Source organism: Callithrix jacchus, chromosome 19 (assembly GCF_049354715.1).
Source record: "Callithrix jacchus isolate 240 chromosome 19, calJac240_pri, whole genome shotgun sequence".
Taxonomy (NCBI): Eukaryota; Metazoa; Chordata; class Mammalia; order Primates; family Cebidae; genus Callithrix; species Callithrix jacchus.
The window spans coordinates 16142812-16165995 of record NC_133520.1 but is presented as its reverse complement, the minus strand read 5'-3'; the positions used below and the strand labels follow the sequence as shown (position 1 = coordinate 16165995).

Below are 23184 nucleotides of genomic sequence, written 5' to 3'. Positions count from 1 at the left end.
AGGATGGGTAGGCACCAAATGCGGTGGTGGGGGGGGTTCTTGCGTATTTTGGAAAGATGATCCCGGGTTTGGCCCTGCTGCTCCCCCTCCCTGGAAAAGCTCAGGTTACACTCCCCTGCCTGCATCCACACTTCCTTGCCACCACTCTTTGCATTCCCAACTGCTCCAGGTCCCAAGACTTTACCAATTGACTTGGCGGGGGTAGGAGGAGGGAAGCAAGAATAAGCTAGGAAGAGGAAGGTCAGGGAGGCATGACACCCGACACCCAGGAAGGGGAAAGACAGTCGTGAGACTGTTCCAGGCCAGAGTGCAGCCTGTGTGAGCCCCAGGAGCAGAGGAAAAAGTGCCTTGTTGTTGTTTCGTTTTGCACGTTTGTAATTACTGAAGAAAATGACAAGTTTTTCTTTTTGTCTCATATGAACTTGGTTTGAGTATACAGCATATAGTAGATAGTCAAAGATATCAAGTGAATCCTTTATGAAAGGATTAGTCTGGAAAAGTTAGCTGTGGGCCTGCTCAGCCGCAGGGGCATGGACTCACTGACCCCTATGAGACACTTTCCCTTCCTGTGCGTCCAGGCTCTGAATTTTCAAGGCCTTCTTTCGCTTCCTTGACTCAGATTGCCTAAGCTACTTAACCAATGGACAGCCTTCCATCGAGCGCTTCCCCATCAGCTTTAAAACCTACTTCTCAGGAAACTACTTTCACCATGTTGTGCTGGGGATTTACTGCAATGGCCGCTATGGCTCACTGGGCATGAGCCGAAGGGCTGAGCTGATGGACAAGCCATTGACCTTTCGGACTCTGAGTGACCTCATCTTTGACTTTGAGGACTCCTACAAGAAATACCTGCACACAGTCAAGAAGGTCAAGATTGGGCTGTACGTCCCCCATGAGCCTCATAGCTTCCAACCCATTGAGTGGAAGCAGCTGGTCCTCAATGTCTCAAAGATGCTGAGGGCTGACATAAGGAAGGAGCTGGAGAAATACGCCAGAGACATGAGAATGAAGGTGGGTGCTGGGAAGACAAGGAAGCCAGGCAAGAGAGCTCTGTTCCCATTCCTTTCTGACTGCCTCTTGCTCCAAACCTCATTCTTCTAGGATGGTCAGAAATTTCTTGAGGTTAAAGTTTCTCTTTGCACCTACTACTGAAAAAAAAAAAATTGGCCAGGCGCGGTGGCTCACGCCTATAATCCCAGCACTTTGGGAGGCCGAGGCGGGTGGATCACGAGGTCAAGAGATTGAGACCATCCTGGTCAACATGGTGAAACCCTGTCTCTACTAAAAATACAAAAATTAGGTGGGCATGGTGGTGCGCACCTGTAGTCTCAGCTACTTGGGAGGCTGAGGCAGGAGAATTGCTTGAACCCAGAAAGCAGAGGTTGCAGTGAGCCGAGATCGTGCCATTGCACTCCAGTCTGGGTAACAACAGCAAAACTCCATCTCAAAAAAAAAAAAAAAAAAATCAATTTAGATGTGACAGTTAAAATTGTCCTGCAATTCCCTCTATGAAATCAGATCTAAAGCGTCAATCATTTTCTATTGAAGCTCTAGTTTGTTCTGTTTGGTCTATATAATAGGGTGACCAATTGTTCCAGTTTGCCTGGAACTGCGGGCTCCCAAGGATATGAAATTTTCAGTATTAAAACCTGGAAAACCTTATATGCTGGCTTTACACAGACTATACTCATAGGTCCTCCTTCCCTCTCTCAGTTTTGCCTCCAAAGTGATATGATACCCACTTGTCCATGTCCCTCTAGGGTTTGTGCAGTCACTAAGAGAAAAGGATTATGCTGACTCCAGGCCCAGCTAGGTTTCACTGTGGCCTTGTCATCATCTTCACTCCGCAGGACCTGGAGTGAGATTCCTGATAGTTAAAACCACTCTGTTAGATGTGGGATGGGAGCATCAGAAGAAGAACAAGCTGGTTTCTGGGGCAATGTAGATGGGACTTTGTCTTTGTGAGGAGAGGAATTGCCAAGCAAACAAGCACAGCCCCAGGGGGCTGAGGCACTGGGTTGAGTTCCTTTCTCCACGCCGCACAGGGGGCACGATGTGACCAACCGCATATCTGTCTTGGAAGTGGTGCCCTTGCTCCTTGACAGTACAGGGCAAGAGAGGAATGCATGTCTTCAGCCTCCTTGTTTTAGAAGTCTTCCCGCTCAATGCCTTCTAAACCATGGCATCATGATCGAGCTGGGGACTGGGATGTGGTGCTGGAAGAAGATGTGAGGGTAGAGATCTTTTAGGAACCAGGGCGATTAACTCCTCGCATCTCCTTCAGATCCTGAAACCTGCAAGTGCCCACTCTCCGACCCAAGTGAGAACCCGGGGAAAATCCCTGTCCCCCAGAAGGAGACAGGCAAGCCCCCCGAGAAGGCTCGGCAGGCGAGACAAGTCGTGAGTAATATTTCCTCTTCCCCAACTCAAAGCCCAACAAATACATTCAAGGGATTATCCTGGATCATGGAGACAAAGTTGTGTCTTGGGCCTGGCATTTGACCAAGGGTTTGTTATCTTGTACTAAGTTCTGTAGCTGGTCGGTGAGAACTGGGGCTGGAACCCAGGTTCCCTGATTCTGGGAGGTGATAGGGCAGAGAGGGGGGACGGTTCTGTTTTCAGACAGGACTGCCCCTCATTCAGGGGACATCTGTGGTAAAGGATCCACTATGCATGTCACCCCCATTGCCACTCTCTGCTGACTCAGTCGCATACACGAATGGAGGGATAAGCCCCAGGCAGAATGAGATGAAGAATAGCCTGGAATGCAGGCAGCATGGAGTTAGGAAACCTGGGGCTGGAGCCAGCTGCATGCTTATGAGCTGTGCGACGTTGGACGTGTCTTTGTTATCTTCCTGGGCATAAGTTTTCTCACCCATAAAACGGGATTGTTAGAATTTATGAACTTTCCTGCAATTCCATAGTCCTCTGTACCAGCAGAGTGTGATTGCCATCAGTGGATGGTGGCGTCAGAGACACCCACTGACTCATTTTCTTCCTTACCTAACTCTACCCTCTCCATTTCAGCCCTGAGGCCAATGATTCCACATCTACTTCTCAGGTCAAAATAACCCACTTAAGCAACGACAGATTGGAGACCTGGGGATGCCCAAATTCGCCAGTGATAATCCGCTGGCAAATATTTGAGCTCTAGCCATCCTGGAAAAAAAATACTGCCTTTCTTAATAATAGCAGCATGCTGTGTCACCCAGCCTCTTGTCATGCTGGGACCATGTGGCACAGTGCATAGGGGGCTCGGTGGAATCCCAGCTCTGCCACATGTTAGCTCTGCTGCCAGGCACATCCTTCCTCCCTGGGGAGGCTTGATTTCCTCATCCATAAAAAAAATAGCAAAATGCTTTCCTCACCTGTCTGACGGGGTGATTTGTAAAGATTCAAGTCGACGATGTAATGAGAGTGATATGTCAGCCGTGAATTTCACACAAGCACGGTATCATCGTCACATCAACCCTGTACAGTGAGCAGAGTACGTTTTACAAGTTTTGTTTTCAGATGAAGAAACCAGGACACAAAAAGGGTTTTTTATCTTGTACTAAGTGCTGTAGCTGGTCAATGAGAACTGGGGCTGGAACCCAGGTCCCCTGATCCTGGGAGGTGGCAGGGCAGAGTGGCAGGAGTGTTCTGTTTTCAGAAGAACAGGACAGGACTAAGTATATTCACTTCCAAGGAAGGCTCTTTACTTGTCCCATTCCATGTTCTAGAACCAGTCCAGGGTTCAGCAGGTGCTGCCATGAGTGCCTTGGCTACAAGGGTTGTGGTTCTGGGTCGGAAGGTCGGGGGTGAAAAAGTGAGAGGTCAGTTGTTCCCAGTAGCAAGAGAAGCTAAAGATGAGAATAGTGTCAGCCTAGGTTTGTCCTTATAGGGAGCAGGATGGCTTCCAACTTTTCACACATGTCCTCCTGACCCCAATCCTCTCCCTGATGCTGGCCACTGCCCTTGACCCTTACCTTAGCCCTTACCCTATCTCTCTCTCTCTCTCTCTCTCTCTCTGATTCAAACATCCATTACTTGCTGTCACTGCACAAAGTAGCCATTGTCTCAGAGGATTATGAACATGGAAACCCTTCCCGGAGGGTCATTTAGCATAGAGTTAGTGACCCTCTATGATTCTGATTGTGTCTGATTTATTATCCTTTTTGCCCAAGGAGGGCTGAGTCATTCCCTGAGGAGCTCCCAATCTTCAGCAAATGTCGGACAGTCTATAAAAGCCTGCCTTTCCCGATAGACTCTAGAATCCAGAGCACAGGAAGGCCCAAACATTCCGCCTGGCATTGGATTCCCGCACAGAATGGCCGCCATTGACTTTGAAGACTAGTCCTGGTGATCCGTTGTACTTCAATCCACAGGGACTTTGAATTCACGGGGCATGTTGAGTTTTCAACCGGAAATGTGACCGTAATTGCAAGGGAATGGTACAGATGAGAAACCATGGTAACGGGATGATGTCAGGAGTCAGAAGGTGGTGGCCGTTCTTTGAGAAATGTGGAGGAGGAAGGAGAGCTTGATTTGGATGATGAAATGTGAGCTGCTGAAAATGCAGACCTGGAGTTTGAGGAAGCTGGGGGATAAAGGCCATATTGGCGCCATCTACTTAGAATTGCCAGTTGAAATGACAGCCGGGTAAGTCTGTGAGCAAAGACAGTAGAGAAAAAGAAATGGGCGTGGTGGCTCATGCCTGTAATCCCAACACTTTGGGGAGCCGAGGAGAGAGGATTGCTTAAGCAATCCCAGGTGTTCGAGACCAGCCTAGGCAACATAGGGAGACCCTGTTTATACAGCAACAACAAAAAAATTAGCTAGGCATGGTGGTGGTGCATGCCTGTAGTCCCAGCTTCTTGGGAGGCTGAGATGGGAGGATCACTTGAGCCTGGCAAGTCGAGACTTGATAGTGCCACTGCGCTCCAGTCTGGGCGACTGAGTGAGGCCCTGTCAAAAAAAAAAAAAAAAAAGTGATGGCAAGTCCCTGAGGAAGCCCAAGAAAAAGAGCCAGAACAGAAGACGGAAAAGGAACAGTCAGAGAGGGAGAGGATGGATCAGGACCATGAGCGCAGCCTGCAGAGAACAGCTGTCAGGGCACCTCAGCCATGAGTGCAAAGCCACCTTCTAGTGTTGGGGCACCACTTGCCCTCTGCCCTCCTGCCAGTCTGGCACACCAGAGTGGGCCTGAGAATGGGGAGAAAGACCAGGGAAAGGGAGTGGTGGCCGGAGGTCAGGAAGGAAGATCAGCAGGCAGAGGGTGATTCTCCTCCATTACCTTCTGCCCTACATGCCCCAAAGTCAATCCCAGCTCCACTGGGGGAATCCCAGGAGCACAGCGGTGATGGCTCATGGTTCAGCAGTGAAAAGGTAAGCTTTTCGGAATGATGAGAAGTGGCTGCAGCAAGGTGAGGAGGGTGGGTTTCGAGCGGGAGGAGAGAAGGTGGTGGGGGAAGAAGTGCTATGGCCTGGGGTGACATTTAGAGAGGCAGTGTTGAGAGGGCTGAGGGGCTGGAACCAGCCGTGGAAAGGCGGTGAGAGTGAGAGCTGATGGAGCTGATGAAGGCCAGGATTCATTATCAAGAAGGAACACTGAACGGAGATGCAGCAAACCTGATTTATTTATTTCTTTATTTCCTTCCTTCCTTCCTTCCTTCCTTCCTTCCTTCCTTCCTTCCTTCCTTCTTTCTTTCTCTTTCTTTCTTTCTTTCTTTCTTTCTTTCTTTCTTTCTTTCTTTCTTTCTTTCTTTCTTTGAGACGGAGTCTCTTGCACTGTCGCCCAGGCTAGAGTGCAATGGCACGATCTCGGCTCACTGTAACCTCTGCCTCCCGGGCTCAAGTGACTCTCCTGCCTCAGCTTCCCAAGTAGCTGGGATTACAGGTTCCTGCCACCACACCTGTGCCCAGCTAATTTTTTTGTATTTTTAGTAGAGATGGAATTTCACCACATTGAGCAGGCTGGTCTCGAACTCCTGACCTCATGATCTGCCTGCCTTGGCCTTCTAAGGTGTTGGGATTACAGGCATGAGCCGCCACACCCGGCCTACGGCAAATCTGATTTCTGACTCCAGCTCTGCCATGAACCAGCTTGTGGCTTTGGGCAAGCTGCTTCTCTGTGCCTTACCTGTGTAAGGGGACAGGAGACTTGGAGCTGATTAATCTTGTAGTTTGTAAACTGTAAACCCTGCAGCTTTTGGCTTTCTAGAATTGGAAGATACCAGAGTGTCTTTGGACACAAAGAGAAAATAACCAGGAGAAAGAAATGAATGTTCAAGAACAAAGAGATTAATGGAGCAAAAGGTTTATGAGCAGCTGGGTTCAGATAGGATGGAAGGCTTCAGAGAGGGCTTAGCAGGTGGTGGCGGGGGAGAGGCTCGGAGCAAAAGGTTTATGAGCAGCTGGGTTCAGATAGGATGGAAGGCTTCAGAGAGGGCTTAGCAGGTGGTGGGTGGGGGAGAGGCTAGGAGCAAAGGAAGCGGGGACACTAGGGAGAGCTTGACATACATGAGGAGGTGGAAATTGAAGGACTGTACCTTAAGTGGCCTTTATCTTGCCAGTGAAGAAAGGGCTCAGCTGAGGACAGATGGGTCCTCCAGTCCTGTTCTCAACCCTGAGATCACCAGCATCACCTGGAGGGTCTGCTGAAACAGATTGCTGGGCCCCTTTACCAGAGCTTCTGATTCAGCAGATGTGGGATGGAGCCTGAGAACCTGCATTTCTAATGACGCTGATCCTGCTGGTCCGGGGACCACACTTTGACGTATACCGTTTGCGTCAGTGGCAGGCCTCCACCTGGGTTTGATGAATCCGAATGGGAAATCTGAGTTGGCGGTGGACCCTAAAATATAACAGTCACTACCTGAGGGTACAGGGTCTGCTGAGAGGTCAGATAAAACTACTGGATGTGATTTAGGGGCTCAGCCTTGTTCAGTGTCGCCTGGACCTCTGGATAACTCATGGAGGCAAAGTTAGGGGGGTCTGACCCTGGGCTGGCTCCCATGTTTGGGCCCCAGTGAAGTCATTCTGGAAGGGTCCCAACTGGTCACTCTCCTGGGGGCCAGAAAGGGCCTCCGGTTTTTCATCCCCTAAGCCATGCCCCTACCCTAATCTCTAACTACTTTGTCATGCAGCCAAGGCAGGTGACCACCCCTGCACCTGCAGAGGACAGCTGTTAGACCACGTCAGTTGTGAGTGCAAAGCTGTCCTGCTCGCCTCCTACCCAATGGCACATCAGAGTGGGCCTGGGAATGGGGAGAAAGACCAGGGGAAGAGAGTGGTCGGTCACTCAAGGTCAGGAAGGAAGACCTGCAGGAAGAGGGGAATTCTCTTCCATCACTCTCCTCCCTCCATTCCCCAAAGTCGATCCGAGCCCCAGTGGGGAAAGTCCCAGGAGCACAGAGGTGATGGCTCATGGTTCAGTGAAATCATAAACTTTTCAAAAAAGGTGAAGCATGACTTTAGCCTGCCTCCAAATCCCCCTGACTCACGCCTCTGCCCCACAGCCCTTCCTCCCAGGTAGACATCGATTCCCAAAAGTCCTCCTTCCTAAACTTCTCCCAGTAAGTCAGAGTCTTTGGGATTTTTTCCCTACAGCGAGGGCCAGGTGGCCATGGAGCAGGTTGACCATCCACAGAGCCCAGCTGGCTCGCAGGTGCCCGTGGACAATTTAGTGTGAGCATATCCAGGAAGGCCACGGTTATTCTTGGTGGCAGAAACCCTTGCCACTTCTCTTTCTCCAGTGCTTTGAGGTTGGGAGGGCACTCTAGAGGGCAGATATCTCAGCTGAAGTTTCAGTTGGATTGAGGTGTTCAAGAAGGGAAGAATTCTCTCCCTAATACCTCCAAAACCTTGACTTCTGAGTTGCAGGGCTGGGGAAGGGACCTACCGTGTAGAAAGAGGGGGAGGAGAGGTGCAGAACATGAGAATAAAAGGGCTGGGAGAGGTAGGGGCCACGAGAACTGGAGCACAAGCCTCAGCTCCCCTCTCCAGATTTCAGCTCTCGCCATTCTGACACACCAGGACCCAGGACAGCCGGGTTCCTGGAGGTAGGTTTAGAGAGAAGCAGCTCCTCGGCTTCCACCCATGGCCTTCGCCAAGCAGGCTTTTCTCCAGCTAATCTTGCTTTTGGCAAGGAAAGGAGAAAGTGACAAATATGGTCTTGACCCAGTCACTCCACAAACTCCGGGAATCCTACCGTGAGATGGCCAGGACTAGGGTTTGGTGACGGTCGCTGTGCTATTCTTTCAGCATTACATAAGGCCATCGCGTCATTTCTAAATGTGTTGGGTGTCATAAGGAAGCTTGGGAGGGACCCAAAGGGTGGAAAATTACCATAACAGGCGAGAGGCCCATCAGCTGTGGGGTCCCAGCCCCTGTCTGCCATGGATAATTTTAGTGCCGTCATATCCCCATCCACCTCCTCCCTCCAGCTGGAGCGACTTCCAGCTTTGAACTCCTCTCCATTTTTGCACTTGCCTAAATAATCCCTTTCAAAAGGAGGATCAGTGTCACTGGGTTGACAAGAATCAGGTGAGTGGGAGGGCAGGTGAAGATGATTGTGTAGCATCCGCTGAGACCAAATTTCAAGAGGGAAACTGGGACTTCCCCACCCTTCCACTCACGGGTCCTTTCTCACACTCTGCTCCCCTGGGAGTGTTTAAAGCGCCTACTACACTGAATTGTCAAGTTTTTTCCTGTGCTTTTTTTTTTTTTTTTGAGATGGAATCTCACACTATCTCCTGGGCTGGAGTGCAATGGCACAATCTGGGCTCACTGCAACCTCTACCTCCCAGGTTCAAGTGATTCTCCTGCTTCAGCCTCCCGAGGAGCTGGGACTACAGGCATGTGCCACTACGCCCAGCTAATTTTTTTTTTTTTTGTATTTTTAGTAGAGACAGGTTTTCACCATGTTAGCCAGGATGGTCTCAATCTCCTGACCTTGTGATCTGCCCGCCTCAGGCTCCCAAACTGCTGGGATTACAGGCGTGAGCCACCACATCCGGCCAGCCTGTGGTTTTTAAAGAGAAAGGGAGAGGGAGGTTGAGATTCATGTTTCAAAGGCCATCTGTGAACTTAAACCAACTCCTTTCCAGCCCTGGGCCTCAGAACCCTTGCAGCTCTTCACTGAGGTGTGTCCCAGGGGTTCTCAACCGGGTCAGCTCTGGGAGAGGAGGTTACAAATGTGGTGGGAGGTGGAGGTTTTTGCTTCTCACATCGTGGTAAGTGAGGAAGCTCCCTGTTAGGGTTGGGGGCCTGAGATGGTAAATGCCCTCCGAAGCCCAGAACCACCCTGTCCAATAAAGAACTGTCCCACCTCAAATGCCAGCAGCGCCCTCACAGGGAAGCAGCAGCGCTCTCTGAGGTCCTTTCCCTTTCCGACAGTTCATGACTCGGCTTGGTGCCTGTGATGTGGGCCTGGGCGAATTGGAGTGAGCAGATAGTGATTTTCTGCTTTTGCCGCCAGAGTGACCACGTGGAACATTCTTCTCAATTGGGGCCAGTGTCCCATGAGAACCCCTTTCTCTCCCCTGTGTGGCTGCTTTTTCCTGCTGTCCCTCCTGTGTTCTTTGCTGGTCATCTTTCTTTGCCTCCCCTTTTCTTCCTCTTTGATTTCCCTTCATCACCGATCTCTGTGGCTGTTCATGGCCCCAGTGGGCTCTGCCTGCCCTGCTGGACACCTTGAGGGTCCCAGAGGTTGGTTAGCCCTGAAAGCCCGTCTCCTTGTGCTGCAGGGCCTCGAGCTGGACAAGGGAATTCCTGCTCCCTTCTGTCAGGAGGGATTATGTATGTCCAGACCTCTGGTTGAGTGAGGGCAGAGGTTGTTTAGCGAAGTCATAGAGAGTAAAGTCGATTCCATGGTCTAATCACATTGACTGGTGCCCAACAGGTAATTCTGTTAGATCCCAAATGAGAAATAGTCCCAATGTGAAAAGGAGATTTCCTTAGGGTGGAAAGCAGAGAGAAACAAAGAAAAGAACACTAAAAGACTACGGAGGGAAAAGCGAAACCTCCAAGATGGTGAGGGGCAGTTTCTGCTCCAATGACTGCTGGTCAGTTCCCCCAGGGGAATTCCTATGGCCCAGAGTTCCCAGGGATGCTTGGAGAAGCCAGTATAGAATGATGGGCCTCATCAGAAAAGACCATCTCAGGCAGAGGGAGTCAGGAGCCTCTGTGAGCTCCCCAGGGTCACGCAGGGGCAGACAGGGGCAGGCAGGGTGAGGTTTCCTAGAGCTGAGGGGTTCTTGTCCCAGAAAGGAGAAGTGACATCAGAGCCTGGAAACAGTGCCCTGGAATCTCCACCAGTTGGCCTATGGCCAGAGCCTCCTGCCTGCGGAGGGCTCAAAGGGATGGGCACTGGCTGAAAAATCTCTTCTGGGCCGAATCCGTCTTGGCTGAGGCCTCTGTTTACACAGCAACGTCAGCTGCCAGCAGTGGTGCCTTCTGCCTTCTGTCCGGGGAGGAAGGAATGTGAGGGAGGAGTCGGACTGGCCTGGAATGAGGGTGACAGGTGTGAATGAACCTGCTCTCATCCCTGCGTTCATCCAACTGAGGCCATGCTCTGCCTCTGTGGCCTACCCAGACTGGCCAGCAATCCTAAATCTGGGCCGGATTCCTCCCAGACTCCACAAGAAAGGGGGCCCTGGGGTTTTTGCTTAAACTTGTAAATGCTGGACTGAGAGCACCCCTGGCTTAATCTCTTAACATCTGGGATTAAGAGGCTAACGTCAGAGTGGCACCTTTCCCACACATCCCTTCCTAGACTCCTGAGCCCGCAGGCTGTCCTGCCAAGCTCGCCTTTGTGTTTGTGTGTGAGTGTGGGCGTGTGCCAGTATGTGTGCCCAGACATGGTCTTCGGTCACTCGGTCAGAGGTGCAGAAGAGAGACTGGGTGGTTCAGGAAACCCGGCAAACTTCCCTTCCACTTCCTATTCCTTTATTTATTTATTTATTTGAGACAGAGTTTTGCTCTTGTTGCCTAAGGTGGAGTGCAATGGTGCGATCTCAGCTCACCGCAACCTCTGCCACCCGGGTTCAAGCGATTCTCCTGCCTCAGCCTCTGGAGTAGCTGGGATTACAGGCACATGCCACCATGCCCAGCTAATTTTGTATTTTTAGTAGAGACAGGGTTTCTCTCTATTGGTCAGGCTGGTCTCAAACTCCTAACCTCAGGTGATCCGCCTGCCTCAGTCTCACAAAGTGCTGGGATTACAGGTGTGAGCCACCGCACCTGGCCTTCTATTTCTTTTCTTAAACCTCATTTCTCCCAGACACACGCCTTTGCCTGTTCAGCCTTAGGAGGTGGTGATGTCTTCACTCTATCACTTTCTATACGGAGGCTTCTGAGCCTTCTTGTGGCTGCACAGATGGCAACCTTTGCTCAGGCCGAGCTCTTCCTCTGCACCCAGGCTGCCTCAGAGCGTGAAGGACTTGGTGTTCAGCTGTCAAAGTTGAGGTAGCAATGATGGAGAGTAGTAGGATTTTTCACAGAGTAACTTCTCGATGGAACCACCACTCTGCTCTCCCAGCCTGCCTCCTGCTTTGGGCAGCCTCTGTCCAGCTGGCTCCTGGGATGCAGACCTGCCCTTGGGGTTAAGCATAGCCTTGAGGCCAGGCCGTCAAGCTTTCACCCGAGTTCACTCTGAGTCCACTGACATCACAACAGGTGAGGCTGGGACTATCCATGCATGTGGATATCCTTCCTCCTGCAAAGTGAGTCAAAGGAAAGTTTTCTGCTCTTTTTCCCCTAAAACAAAATGTTGCCTGAGAACCTTGGAAAAGGAAAATTCTTGCATTTCTTTGCCTTGTTTGGAGGAGGATGGGGGAGGGGGTTGGAGAAATATATTCTTCCATTTAAAATAATAACCCTGGATCCGATGAGAGGTTCTGGGCAAGTGCAGACCCGGCTGAATCATCATCCTGGTGCTCGTGTTTCTTAAAAATAACCCCCCTTGGAATATTCTAATTATAGCTGGGAGAGCACTTGGAACAGGCCTCTTTACACACAATAGCTCACCCAGCTCTGGCCCTGAGATGAGCTGGCAAGGACTGAACAGCATTTCTGGCTGGGCCCCACAGGCAGGTGGCACGCTGTGATAACCTACTTCTGCCCTCTGCCAGGCAAGGAAATTGCAGCCACTGCTGCTGGAAAAGAAAAGAGTTTCTCATCTTTTGGGCAGTTCACCAGGAATCTCAGTTTAGCTCCTTTTCTCCCAGTATTAGCCCTTTTCTTCTCCTGGGTTCTGGGTACCTAGTAGGAGGTGGCAGGTGTGGGGACACTGAAGGAGATGACCCAGTCCCTTTCCTTTGGAAGCACTCAAGCTCTTGATGCATTCAGCTTAATGAGTAAGCAGGTTCCCTACATAGCTTTCAGGGGTAAAGCAAACTTGCTCCAATACAGAAAATAAATGTTCTTCCTGCTTGTTAATTCTGAAAATGTTGTCATGGTAACTTGAATCCCTGGCTTAGGACTTTGTCTCTAAAATAAAATATCCCATGATAAAAGTAACAGATGATTCCCTATCAGCCATTTACATGTTAGTGAGAAATTGATTGATAGGTACCTATTCCACAGTGGGATCCATATATGAATTTCAAGGTTCCCTGCTTTCATACTGTTTGTCATCTCTGAGGCAGGCACAAGGACTGTAAATTGGCAGGATTCTTGAACAGATGTTGTCTTAGTCCATTCTGTATTGCCATAACAGAATATCTGACACTGGGTACTTTATAATGAACAGAAATGTATTGGCCCACGGTTCTGCAGGCTGAGGAACCCAAGATCAAGTGACTGACACCTGCTGAGAGCCTTCTTGTTGCACTGTCCCATGACAGAAGGGCAAAGAGAGGGAGAGAGAGTCAATGAAAGAGAGCAAGCATGAGTGTGCAAAGGGGCCAAACACCCCTGAGAAAACACACTAATCTATTCCTGAGGGTGGTGCCAGGATACACACACCTCTCATTAAGCCCTGCCTCCCAACCCCAGTGCATCAAGTTTCCAAACCCATGAACTCTGGGGAGACACATTTAAGCCATAGAAAATGTACCAAAGAAAGTGCCAGAGCTCACAGAGCAAGTAGTGGACTGTGACGGAGGGAGTCAGAAAATACTTCCTGGGATAAGTGACATCGGGTTGGCCCTCTAAGGATAAAGAGATGTGGGGGAGGGCATTCTAGACAGGAGACAGCATAAGCCAAGGTGCAGCGGCAGGAGTGGCCATGGTGTCCTTTTCAGATGCTTGGAAAGATGCTTTGAGGTGGCAGAGGAAGGGGGAAGTTGGCATCGTGGTTAAGGGTGTGGGCTCTAGATTCTGGGGACCAACTCTGGCTCCAGCACTTGCTAACTGTGTGACTTTGCTTTGAGCAAGTTCCCTACCTTTCAGTGCCTCCATTTTCTTTTCTATGACATACACAATACCAGTATCAGCCCCATGGGTTATGTTGAGGATTAATTAGTCAATGGAAACCTCTTAGAACAATGCCGAGCACATCGTTAATTGCCTAATATAGCTTTTATGAGCTATTTATAATGGTGATTTCCTGGCGCCTGAAAGGCATGGGAAAACTGGTGGAAGTGCAGGGAAAAGACTGAAAAAAGGAGTCACATTAAATTTCACCTATTTTCAAATGTGCCAATAGCAGAACACAGGTAATGGTAAAGAGTGAAGTTTAGGAAACACACGAACTACAAAACATGTCTGGGCTGAGGGGCTCCAAAGTAAGGAATTAAGGCAAGTGGCCAAAAAGTGGCTTCTCTCAGGAGGTGGCTAGTTAGCTACAGCGATCCTAGTGAGCCTCCATGACGGGATGAGTAAGTGGGCTTTGTTTTCTCCCTGAGCCTACCCCGTAGGTTGTCCTGGACAGTGACTTTCCAGGAGAGGTTGTCAGGCATAGGACTGAGGGAGACAAAACAGGTCAGTGCAGATCTAGTCCAACACCTTGAAAATACTATGAAGTTAGTGTTTTTCTTTTTTTCTTTTTTTTTTTTTGAGATGGAGTCTTGCTCCATCTCCAGGCTGGAGTGCAATGGCGCGATCTTGGCTCACTGCAACCTCCACCTCCTGGGTTCATGCAATTCTCCTGTTTCAGCCTCCTGAACAGCTGGGACTGCAGGCACTTGCTACCACATCCAGCTGATTTTTGTATTTTTAGTAGAGATGGGTTTTACCATGTTGGCCAAGATGGTTTCAATCTCTTGACCTTGTGACCTGTCTGCCTTGGCCTCCCAAAGTGCTGGGATTACAGGCGTGAGCCCCCACACCCGGCCGTGTCTTATTTTCCTACATTAAGGGCAGCATATTTAGAGTTTTAGAAGGAGCGGTGTGACTTGGTGTTGAGGAAGACACCGGGCCAGGAAGGGAGCTAGTGTAAGAAAGCTTCAGAAACTGGGCTGAGCGACCTGGTAGGTCCTACAAGGACCATCGAACAAGAGTCTCTTGTTAAGCACATGCACTGCTTAATTTTCGGACCACAGGAGATCTAAAGAGCTACCGTGGCTTAGGTCCCACGTAGTTTGCAGGGTTACGGGAAGAAGGTTGACTGTTAGACGTGAGTATGATCCTGACGTCATTCCTCCCGAGTTAGAACTTGCTAGGAACACAGTCTCCATACTCCACACAGTAACCTTCCTCAGGTTGGCTGCACACCCACTGTTAGTGGGTCAGGTTTGGCTAAGGCTCGGTGTAAGTTGTAGCTTAAAAATAATTCCCTTTTTTCTCCCTTTTTTGAAATAGGTCTTGCTTTTTTGGCCAGGCTGGAGTGCAGTAGTGGGATCTCAGCTCACTGCAACCTCCACCTCCTGGGTTCAAGCAATCCTCCCATCTCAGCCTTCCAAGTAGCTGGGACTACAGGCACATGCCACCATGTCTGTTTTTTTTTTTTTTTTTTTTTTTTTTTGTAGAGATGAGGTTTCACCGTGGTCTGAAACTCCTGGGCTCAAGTGATCCTCCCTTCTTAGCTTCCCAAAGTGCTGGGACTACAAGCATGACCCATTGTGCTTGGCCATGATTCACTTTTATGCAAAAACAGCTTAACAGAGGTGGAAAGGGGCTTCCTGCTGCTCTGCCATCTTAAGAGATCATCATTTTTTTTTGTTTTTTGAGACAGAATCACACTCTGTCGCTCAGGCTGGAGTGCAGCAGTGAGATCTTGGCTCACTGCAACCTCCGCCTTTCCAGCGATTCTTCTGTCTCAGCCTCCCAAGTAGCTGGGAGTACAGGCATGTGCCACCACACCCAGCTATTTTTTGTATTTTTAGTAGAAATGAGGTTTTGCAGGCCGGGCGCGGTGGCTCAAGCCTGTAATCCCAGCACTTTGGGAGGCCGAGGAGGGTGGATCACGAGGTCAAGAGATCAGGACCATTCTGGTCAACACATGGTGAAACCCCAATCTCTACTAAAAATACAAAAAAAAATTAGCTGGGCACGGTGGCATGTGCCTGTAATCCCAGCTACTCAGGAGGCTGAGGCAGGAGAATTGCCTGAACCCAGGAGGCAGAGGTTGCGGTGAGCCAAGATCGCGCCATTGCACTCCAGCCTGGGTAACAAGAGCGAAACTCCGTCTCAAAAAAAAAAAAAAAAGAAAGAAATGAGGTTTTGCCATGTTGGTCAGGCTGGTCTTGAACTCCTGACCTCAAATGATCTGCTTGCCTCAGCCTCCCAAAGTGCTGGGATTACAGGCATGAGCCACTGTGCCCAGCCTTTCAGACCATCTTATGGTCCCCACTCCAGCCGTCACTTCCATGTTCCCATCAGCAGGAAGAACAAAGGAAAGAAAAAGATGAAGGGCACATGCCAGTTGTCTTTTGAAGAGGTGTCCTGCTAACTGCCACACTGCACTTCCATTTAAATCTCACTGGCTACAACTTAGTCCGAGGCGGTGCCTGGGCACAGGGCGGCTGGAAGATGTACTTTGTATTCAACGCAGCTGTGCACCTGGCTAACAATCAGGGATGGGAGAGGGGTGTTTACCAAAGAAGGAAAGAGTGGATGTTGAGGGGCAACTAATAGACCCTGCCACACACAGATCGTTAGATACATCAGTTATGAAAATCATCTCATACAAATGTAGTTTATATTTGGATAAGAAATATATGCCTACCTAGTTACAAAACCAGAAAGGTAGTATGGAAATCATATTTTACTAGCTCTAAGAAATGACCCGCATTCCCAGGCATCAGAGAGGTATATAGATATAAAAAGAAATGACCCGCATTTAATCTTTTTCTAAAGCGTAATGCATATAGGTACTGCAGGCTTATCCTTTTGCCTTTTCCTGCAGGCAAACTGAATTTTTGATTGCTGAATTTTCTAAAAGTGAGGCACACTGAAGTGATTTACCTTTCTAACCACATTTGCATCAGGCTGATACTAATTTATGGGGAGTCTACTTGAGAGAGAAAGTCTCGAATTAGCTATTTGTAAAGATGACACCACCTCAGGCAAGGAGAGGAAATCGAGGCTTCACTTAAGGCTTTAGGAGAGAACGAACTGCATACGCTGCACACGGACTCTCTAAACCTGACTTGTGTGTAAGAACCCTGGTTCTCTCCACATTAGTGCGCTGAGGGCTAGGGTAGGAATAGAATTTTAGGTTTCAATCCCCAAGCAAAAGTGTGTTCCTTTTGCTATCAACCAAGAATGATCCTCATAGTGTCCTCTGGGGGCCACTCCTCCAGACCTGTAGCAGTGGGTTTGTTTAAGGGAACGCCTCATCTCTAGGTCCTGCGGAGACTGGAGGACACCATGCCCTGAAGGCTGGAAGCCTTGAGCTCTGAAACAATGAGCCAGAGTCTACACACAGAAGTGCTGGGATTTCTACTGGCAGTTGACGGTGTTGATTAGCATCATGTGTGTGTCCCAGGCTCCATGGGAAGAGACACAAAGAAATAAGAAGGATAATTCCTGACCGATAAAGGAGGGCGCATGGGCAAGCTGAGAAATGAGGCCCATGCAACAGAGAAGTAAGGTTACAAGTTATTTATGTAGTGCCTAGTCAGGGACGATTTCTTGACCACCTTGAATAGTTAATTAGTCAGGTTTCAGAGGGGACGATCAGACTGTTGATGACTGTTCCTTCCCATTTCAGAGAGAGAGAGAGAGAAAGGGGTAGTGGAATTGGTGGCAGAGATTAATGCCATTCACTGACCTGTGCTTTAGATACAAGATAGCTGTTGATTTCTAGTTCTATCAACATTGAATGAGTTGCACCACTTTTATGCCAGGGAAAAACCATTCGCTGTTTAGGAAATCTTTCAAGGGCATAAACTACGAAACCTTCTGACAATAATATTTTCATTTGGTCTATTTTTTTTTTTTTTTTTTTTTTGAGACCGTCTTGCTCTGTATCCCAGGCTGGAGTGCAGTGGTACAATCTTGGCTCACTGCAACCTCCGTCTACCAGGTTCAAGTGATTCTCCTGCCTCAGCTGGGACTACAGGTGTCCACCACCATGTCCGGCTAATTTTTTGTATTTTTAGTATAGATGGGGTTTCACCATGCTGGCCAGGCTGGTCTTGAACCTCTGGCCTCAAGTTGATCCAGCCTCAGCCTCCCAAAGTGCTGGGATTACAGGTATGAGCCACTGCACCCGGCCTGGCCTTTTTTAAATTTAAATTTTTATATTTTAAGAACAAGGTTGAGCTGGGCGCGGTGGCTCATGCCTGTAATCCTAGCACTTTGGGAGGCCGAGGCGGGTGGATCACTCGAGGTCAGGAATTTGAGACCAGCCTGACCAACATGGTGAAACCCCATGTCTACTAAAAATAAAAAATTAGTTGGGTACGCCTGTAATCCCAGATACTCAGGAGGTTGAGGCAGGAGAATTGTTTGAATCTGGCAGGCAGAGGTTGCAGTGAGCAGAGATTGCACCATTGCACTCCAGCCTGGGCAACAAACGCAAAACTCCATCTCAAAAAAATAAACACAAGGTTCATATATAAACTAACAGGTCTTTGATTTTCTTGCAAAAATGGATGTGAAACTTTTGAATTAGAGCTCACTAGCCATATTGAACATCCTAAACTTGATTCATGATCTCAGTGCTCTCTTATCAAAGGTGAGAAGAGGCTTATTAAGAAATGGAAAAGTTAGGCCATTTCTTAATGGCCTGTAATCCACGCGGTAGCTCATGCCTGTAATCCCAGCACTTTGGGGGGGCTGAGGCAGGCAGACTTGAGGCCAAGAGTTCAAGACCAGCCTGGCCAACATGCTGAAATCTTATCTCTACTAAAAATACAAAAATTAGCCAAGCGGGGTGTCAGGTGCCTGTAATCCAAGCTACTCGAGAGGCTAAGGCAGGATAATTGCTTCAACTCAGGAGGCAGAGGTTGCAGTGAGCTGAGATCATGCCACTCCACTCCAGCCTGGGCAACAGAGTGAGACTCCACCTCAAAAAAAAAAACTTGTAAGATAAATTGTGAGATTGTTTAGGCATAGTTGTATATTAGAAGTCATTTAGGATGCGTCTTTATTGAAGACGGATGATGTGCTACCAAATGTTTTTATTCCCAGTTTAAGGTACTTTCTCACGTGACTTTACATGATTGCTCAGTTGTAGCTTTATGTTGGAAATGACTTTAGCACGTTTTTAGGGAAGAGATGATTTGCCACTGAGTGATTTTCCACACTGACCTGCTTTCAGATGAATAATAAGATTCACCTTGATTTTATACATTCAAGCCTAGAACATTAACCCTCTCCCTGGGAACCTGAGTCACCTTTGACTCCTGGGCTTCCTCCAAGGCACAAACACCGGGAAGCCAGCGTTTCAAGGAGAATTTGACTCAGATTGTTGGCTCTACTGTAGTGTATGTGACTTTTAGACCCTTGCAAGGTTCAAGGGTACTGGGTTTCAAGAGTTACAGTGTGACCAAATTCAGGCTTAAAGCTGCAAAAGCTCATTCAACACCCTGAAAACTTTTCTGAACTCTACACTGAAAGTCTGTAAAAATGTTCCTTAAAACCTTTAAAGGTGGATTTGAGAACAGGAAGTAGAGTTGCGAGCTGTGGCTGGCAGGGTGGGGAAATGGGAGGATGAGACCGATATGAGAAGTGTTAGTAAAAACGAGGAGAGGCCCTTGAAAGTGCTCAATTACCTTTCTTTGTCCCATCCCCTCTCCACCATATCTCTGTGTTCACTCTTAGGCCTGCACTGCCTGAAAAGAAGGTGGCTGATCTGAGCACTCTGAATGAAGTGGGCTATCAAATCCGAATTTAGCCAAGCCATACCGGCCAGCAAGAGGGTTTCTGTGGTGCTTCTCTCTGCACTTTACCCAGCATCTTCAGGAGGAACTGCAACTATTTATTAAGAACTTGTGAATTTTATTTTTAAGGATTCACCTGGAAATAGAATCTGAGTGGGTGGTAACCATTAGCTTTAAAAAATTCACTAAGAGGCACCATGAAAAGGCTGAAGTAATAAACCCCACTGGGGTTGGACTACGTCCCTCACTCGAGATCTTAAGGATAACAACCATAACCGTTGTTTTATGTTTTTCCATTTACCTACTTTCTTGTCCTTGCTTGGAACACTATGCCTCACCAATAGTAAATGTTCACGAAATCATCTCTTGAACTTTTGGTATAGTAAGGTAACTCAAACAGTATTACTGTCTTTTTCAGCAATAACAGAAAGCAAAAATGGGTGGGTTTTTTTAAAGCAGTTAATATTACCTCAGCATTTTGACATCAGATATGCAAAGTTAACGGTGGTTTTTGTTTTTTTATATTCTATTTGTATTCTTTCCCCAGTATTTCCCATGGGGATCTCCCAAGCTGGGAGTTTTTCCTGGTGCACACACACGATGAGATTTAAGGTATTATACACAAGCGTTTTACTAAAGGCACTGAAATTCTTCTGGCAATACAAGAATCACTTTCAGGATCTTGGAGTTACTTCCTCCTTAATCTTTTTTAAGGCATTCAGATGTTTTTGTTTTTTCAAAACGAAACAAAAATATCATATTGAGAAGCTGGTCTATGTTCTGTCACTAACATTTAAACTTTGCAGAATCTAGCAAAAAGCACAAGAGGTCATGCACTATTACACAAATTTGGCACTACTGGATTACCTCTGACAGTAACACACTCAGGCAAAGAGACCAGGAGTGATCAGCAGGTCTTCAGAACCAAATAACCTTTCTGTTCACATTTCATCTGATTTTCAACTGAGGCAGGCTTTGATTCTCCTGAAGGACACAAAGAATCCAACTAAGGGAAGGTTCAATGTTAAAGATGCGTTCTGATGTCTTATATTAAGACCAAATGTGACATGCTGTGATGATCTTCCAGTACCTTGCTTTTAGGTACCACTTCATGATATTTTAGGAACAAATATTGGAAAATATAATGAATTAGAAAAGCAGAATTTTTTTTTTTTAATGGAAAAGTCTTCCAATCCAGTGTTACACCTTATAGTGTGATTCAGTCCCTAAGCACAGAACGAATGTCTGGCCTGCATATGGTAGTTACAGTGTAACCTCTGGCTGCAGACCACACAGGACGGCCCTACCCGCATAGTCTGGTATGGTATAAATATCAAGAGTACAGCTTCAATTTCATTTGCTTTATCTTAGCAACAGTGCCAACTCCTGAGACCAAATGGCCGACTTAAGTGAAGTCTGGGAGTCAACAAATGTTTTTTTTAGTCTTAGTGCATCTCCTCTGGCTTTAACTGAAGGTGTTTATAAGAAGGGAGTTTAAAAAAATCTGCTTATTGAGATTCTTTACCAATTTTTTTTTTTTTTTTTTGAGATGGAGTTTCACTGTTGTTACCCAGGCTGGAGTGCAATGATGCGATCTTGGCTCACCACAACCTCCGCCTCCTGGGTTCAGGCAATTCTCCTTGCCTCAGCCTCCTGAGTAGCTGGGATTACAGGCATGTGCCACCATGCCCAGCTAATTTTTTGTATTTTTAGTAGAGACGGGTTTCACCATGTTGACCAGGATGGTCTCAATCTCTTGACCTCGTAAATCCGCCCGCCTCGGCCTCCCAAAGTGCTGGGATTACAGGCTTGAGCCACCGTCCTTACCAATTCTTTACAAGATTTCTGGAGGTGACCTGGAAAACAAAAGGACTTCATCCTTCAGCTATGTGCACAAGGGCTTACTTCACCCTAAAAATCAGTATTAATGAAAAACACTGTTTTCTTAAAAAAAAGAAGTCTAATGTCATTGAGATGAACGAGACCAACTATACATCTTCATTTGATTAAAACGCAGCACAGGCCGGGCGCCGTAGCTCATGCCTGTAATCCTAGCACTTTGGGAGGCCGAGGGTGACGGATCACGAGGTCTAGAGATCGAGACCATCCTGGCCATGGTGAAACCCTGTCTCTACTAAAAATACAAAAATTTGCCGGGTGTGGTGGCACACGCCTGTGGTCCCCGCTACTCAGGAGGCTGAAGCGGAAGAATCACTTGAACCCAGGAGGTGGCGGTTGCAGTGAGCCGAGATTGAGCCACTGCACTCCAGCTTGGCAACAGAGCAAGACTGTCTCAAAAAAAAAAAAAAAAAAAAAAAAATGCAGCACAGAGTTAAAAATTCTGTTTAATCTCTTCAAGAACAGTATTATCAGAGTTTAAAATCCATTTATCTTCACACAGCAAACCCATTTGCGGCCTCTTGGCCAGATGTATTCACATTTGAAATAGTTAGTGAATCATTTCATTTTATTCTAAAACAGTACTGTTTTAGCCATGTACCTTCTGTTTATCATTCTGAAATTTGATTACATCTAATAAGTAGAACTCTCATAACACTGAAACCATTCTAAAAGTTGGAATTTATTTTTACCAAGTATTAAGTCCTGTCACATCTAAAATACAGAATGTCAAACGGTTGCATGACTTGTTTCCCACAAGGAGGAAAATAACGGGAATGTAAACTCTGGAATACGCTGATATAGAAGCCTTAAAATTGCCGACGGGCTTGATGGTTCAATTGGTAAGCTAATTTCTTCCACCCCCGATTCTTGATTTTCAGACCCATTTTCCCAAAGCAAGGTTTAGTCACACAAACATGAAAGTATATTTAAAACGTTCTTGGCCGGGCGCGGTGGCTCATGCCTGTAATCCCAGCAATGTGGGAGGCCGAGGCGGGTGGATCAAAAGGTCAAGAGATCGAGACCATCCTGGTCAACATGGTGAAACCCCGTCTCTACTAAATATGTAAGAAAAATTAGCTGGGCCTGGTGGCGCGTGCCTGTAATCTCAGCTACTCGGGAGGCTGAGGCAGGAGAATTGCCTGAACCCAGGAGGCGGGGGTTGCAGTGAGCCGAGATCGCGCCATTGCACTCCAGCCCGGGTAAAAAGAGCGAAACTCCGTCTCAAAAAAAAAAAAATGTTCTTAGTTGTCATTCTACTTTTATTGCCTATGGAATATGTTAATTTCTAAAAAATATGGGAAAGGCACCAAACCCCTAAATTCTAGTGCAATGATTTAATTAAGGGAAAGAAAACCCCAACATGTTTTATGCACCCCATCCCAAAGCTGATTTTAAGACTGGCTAGAATTCAAAATATAAAACTGTGAAGTGATTTGAAATCATTTTTAAAAAGTTATTAGTGCAGGTGAAATTTTATGTTTAGGCCATCATGGCAATACATGCAAAGTTTAAATGAATGACAGAAATCTTGATTTTAGACTATATGTTGTGCTGTTTTGAGTACACTTTATTTCAGAAAGTGATATTTAGTATTTTCTATACACTCTGAAATCATGAGCATTTCACTTTTTCTAAGTCAATTATTTCATAAGGATTTTATTAATAGATATTGGTAAATAGAACTTTGGAAATCTTAATTCAGAATTCTTACTATACCTGAGGCTTTTGTAAGCTATAGTTTTATGTACAACCCTGTACAGTTTTTTTGACATACAATTCAGAACTTTGTTTATCTCTTGGACTTTGTTTGGCCAATACATTTTTTTTAAATCTTTAAAAAGAACTGTGATTGTTTTAGTGGGTATTTTTCTAAGTAAATGAAAACTTGTATAATGGTATTTTAGAGAATGCCAGATAACTGCATGCTTCAAGTTAATGTTTTTCTCATCACTTGTATGTTTCTAACACAGCATGGGACTTGAATAAAACCATCTTGGAAACTTAAGGATTGTTTTGCTTCTAAATATGGAAGATGGTGTGAGTTTTTTGGTCCTCTGATTATATACTTATTCTAGTGAACCTATTTATG

At 47.1% G+C, this 23184-nt stretch overlaps 1 protein-coding gene across 5 annotated transcripts in view; it reads left to right on the top strand.

The window, feature by feature from the left end:
- VASH2 (vasohibin 2) overlaps positions 1-23100 on the top strand; it is a 44212-nt gene extending 21112 nt beyond the window's left edge. For all 5 annotated transcript variants that reach the window (XM_035281393.3, XM_008985237.5, XM_078356601.1 and 2 more), the window contains 3 exons: positions 630-1011; positions 2285-2400; positions 19135-23100. In XM_035281393.3, coding sequence (XP_035137284.1) covers positions 630-1011; positions 2285-2400; positions 19135-19207 — 571 coding nt within the window. In that variant the 3' untranslated portion in view covers positions 19208-23100. The remainder of the gene's footprint in view (positions 1-629; positions 1012-2284; positions 2401-19134) is intronic.
- Positions 23101-23184: the final 84 nt, after the last annotated feature.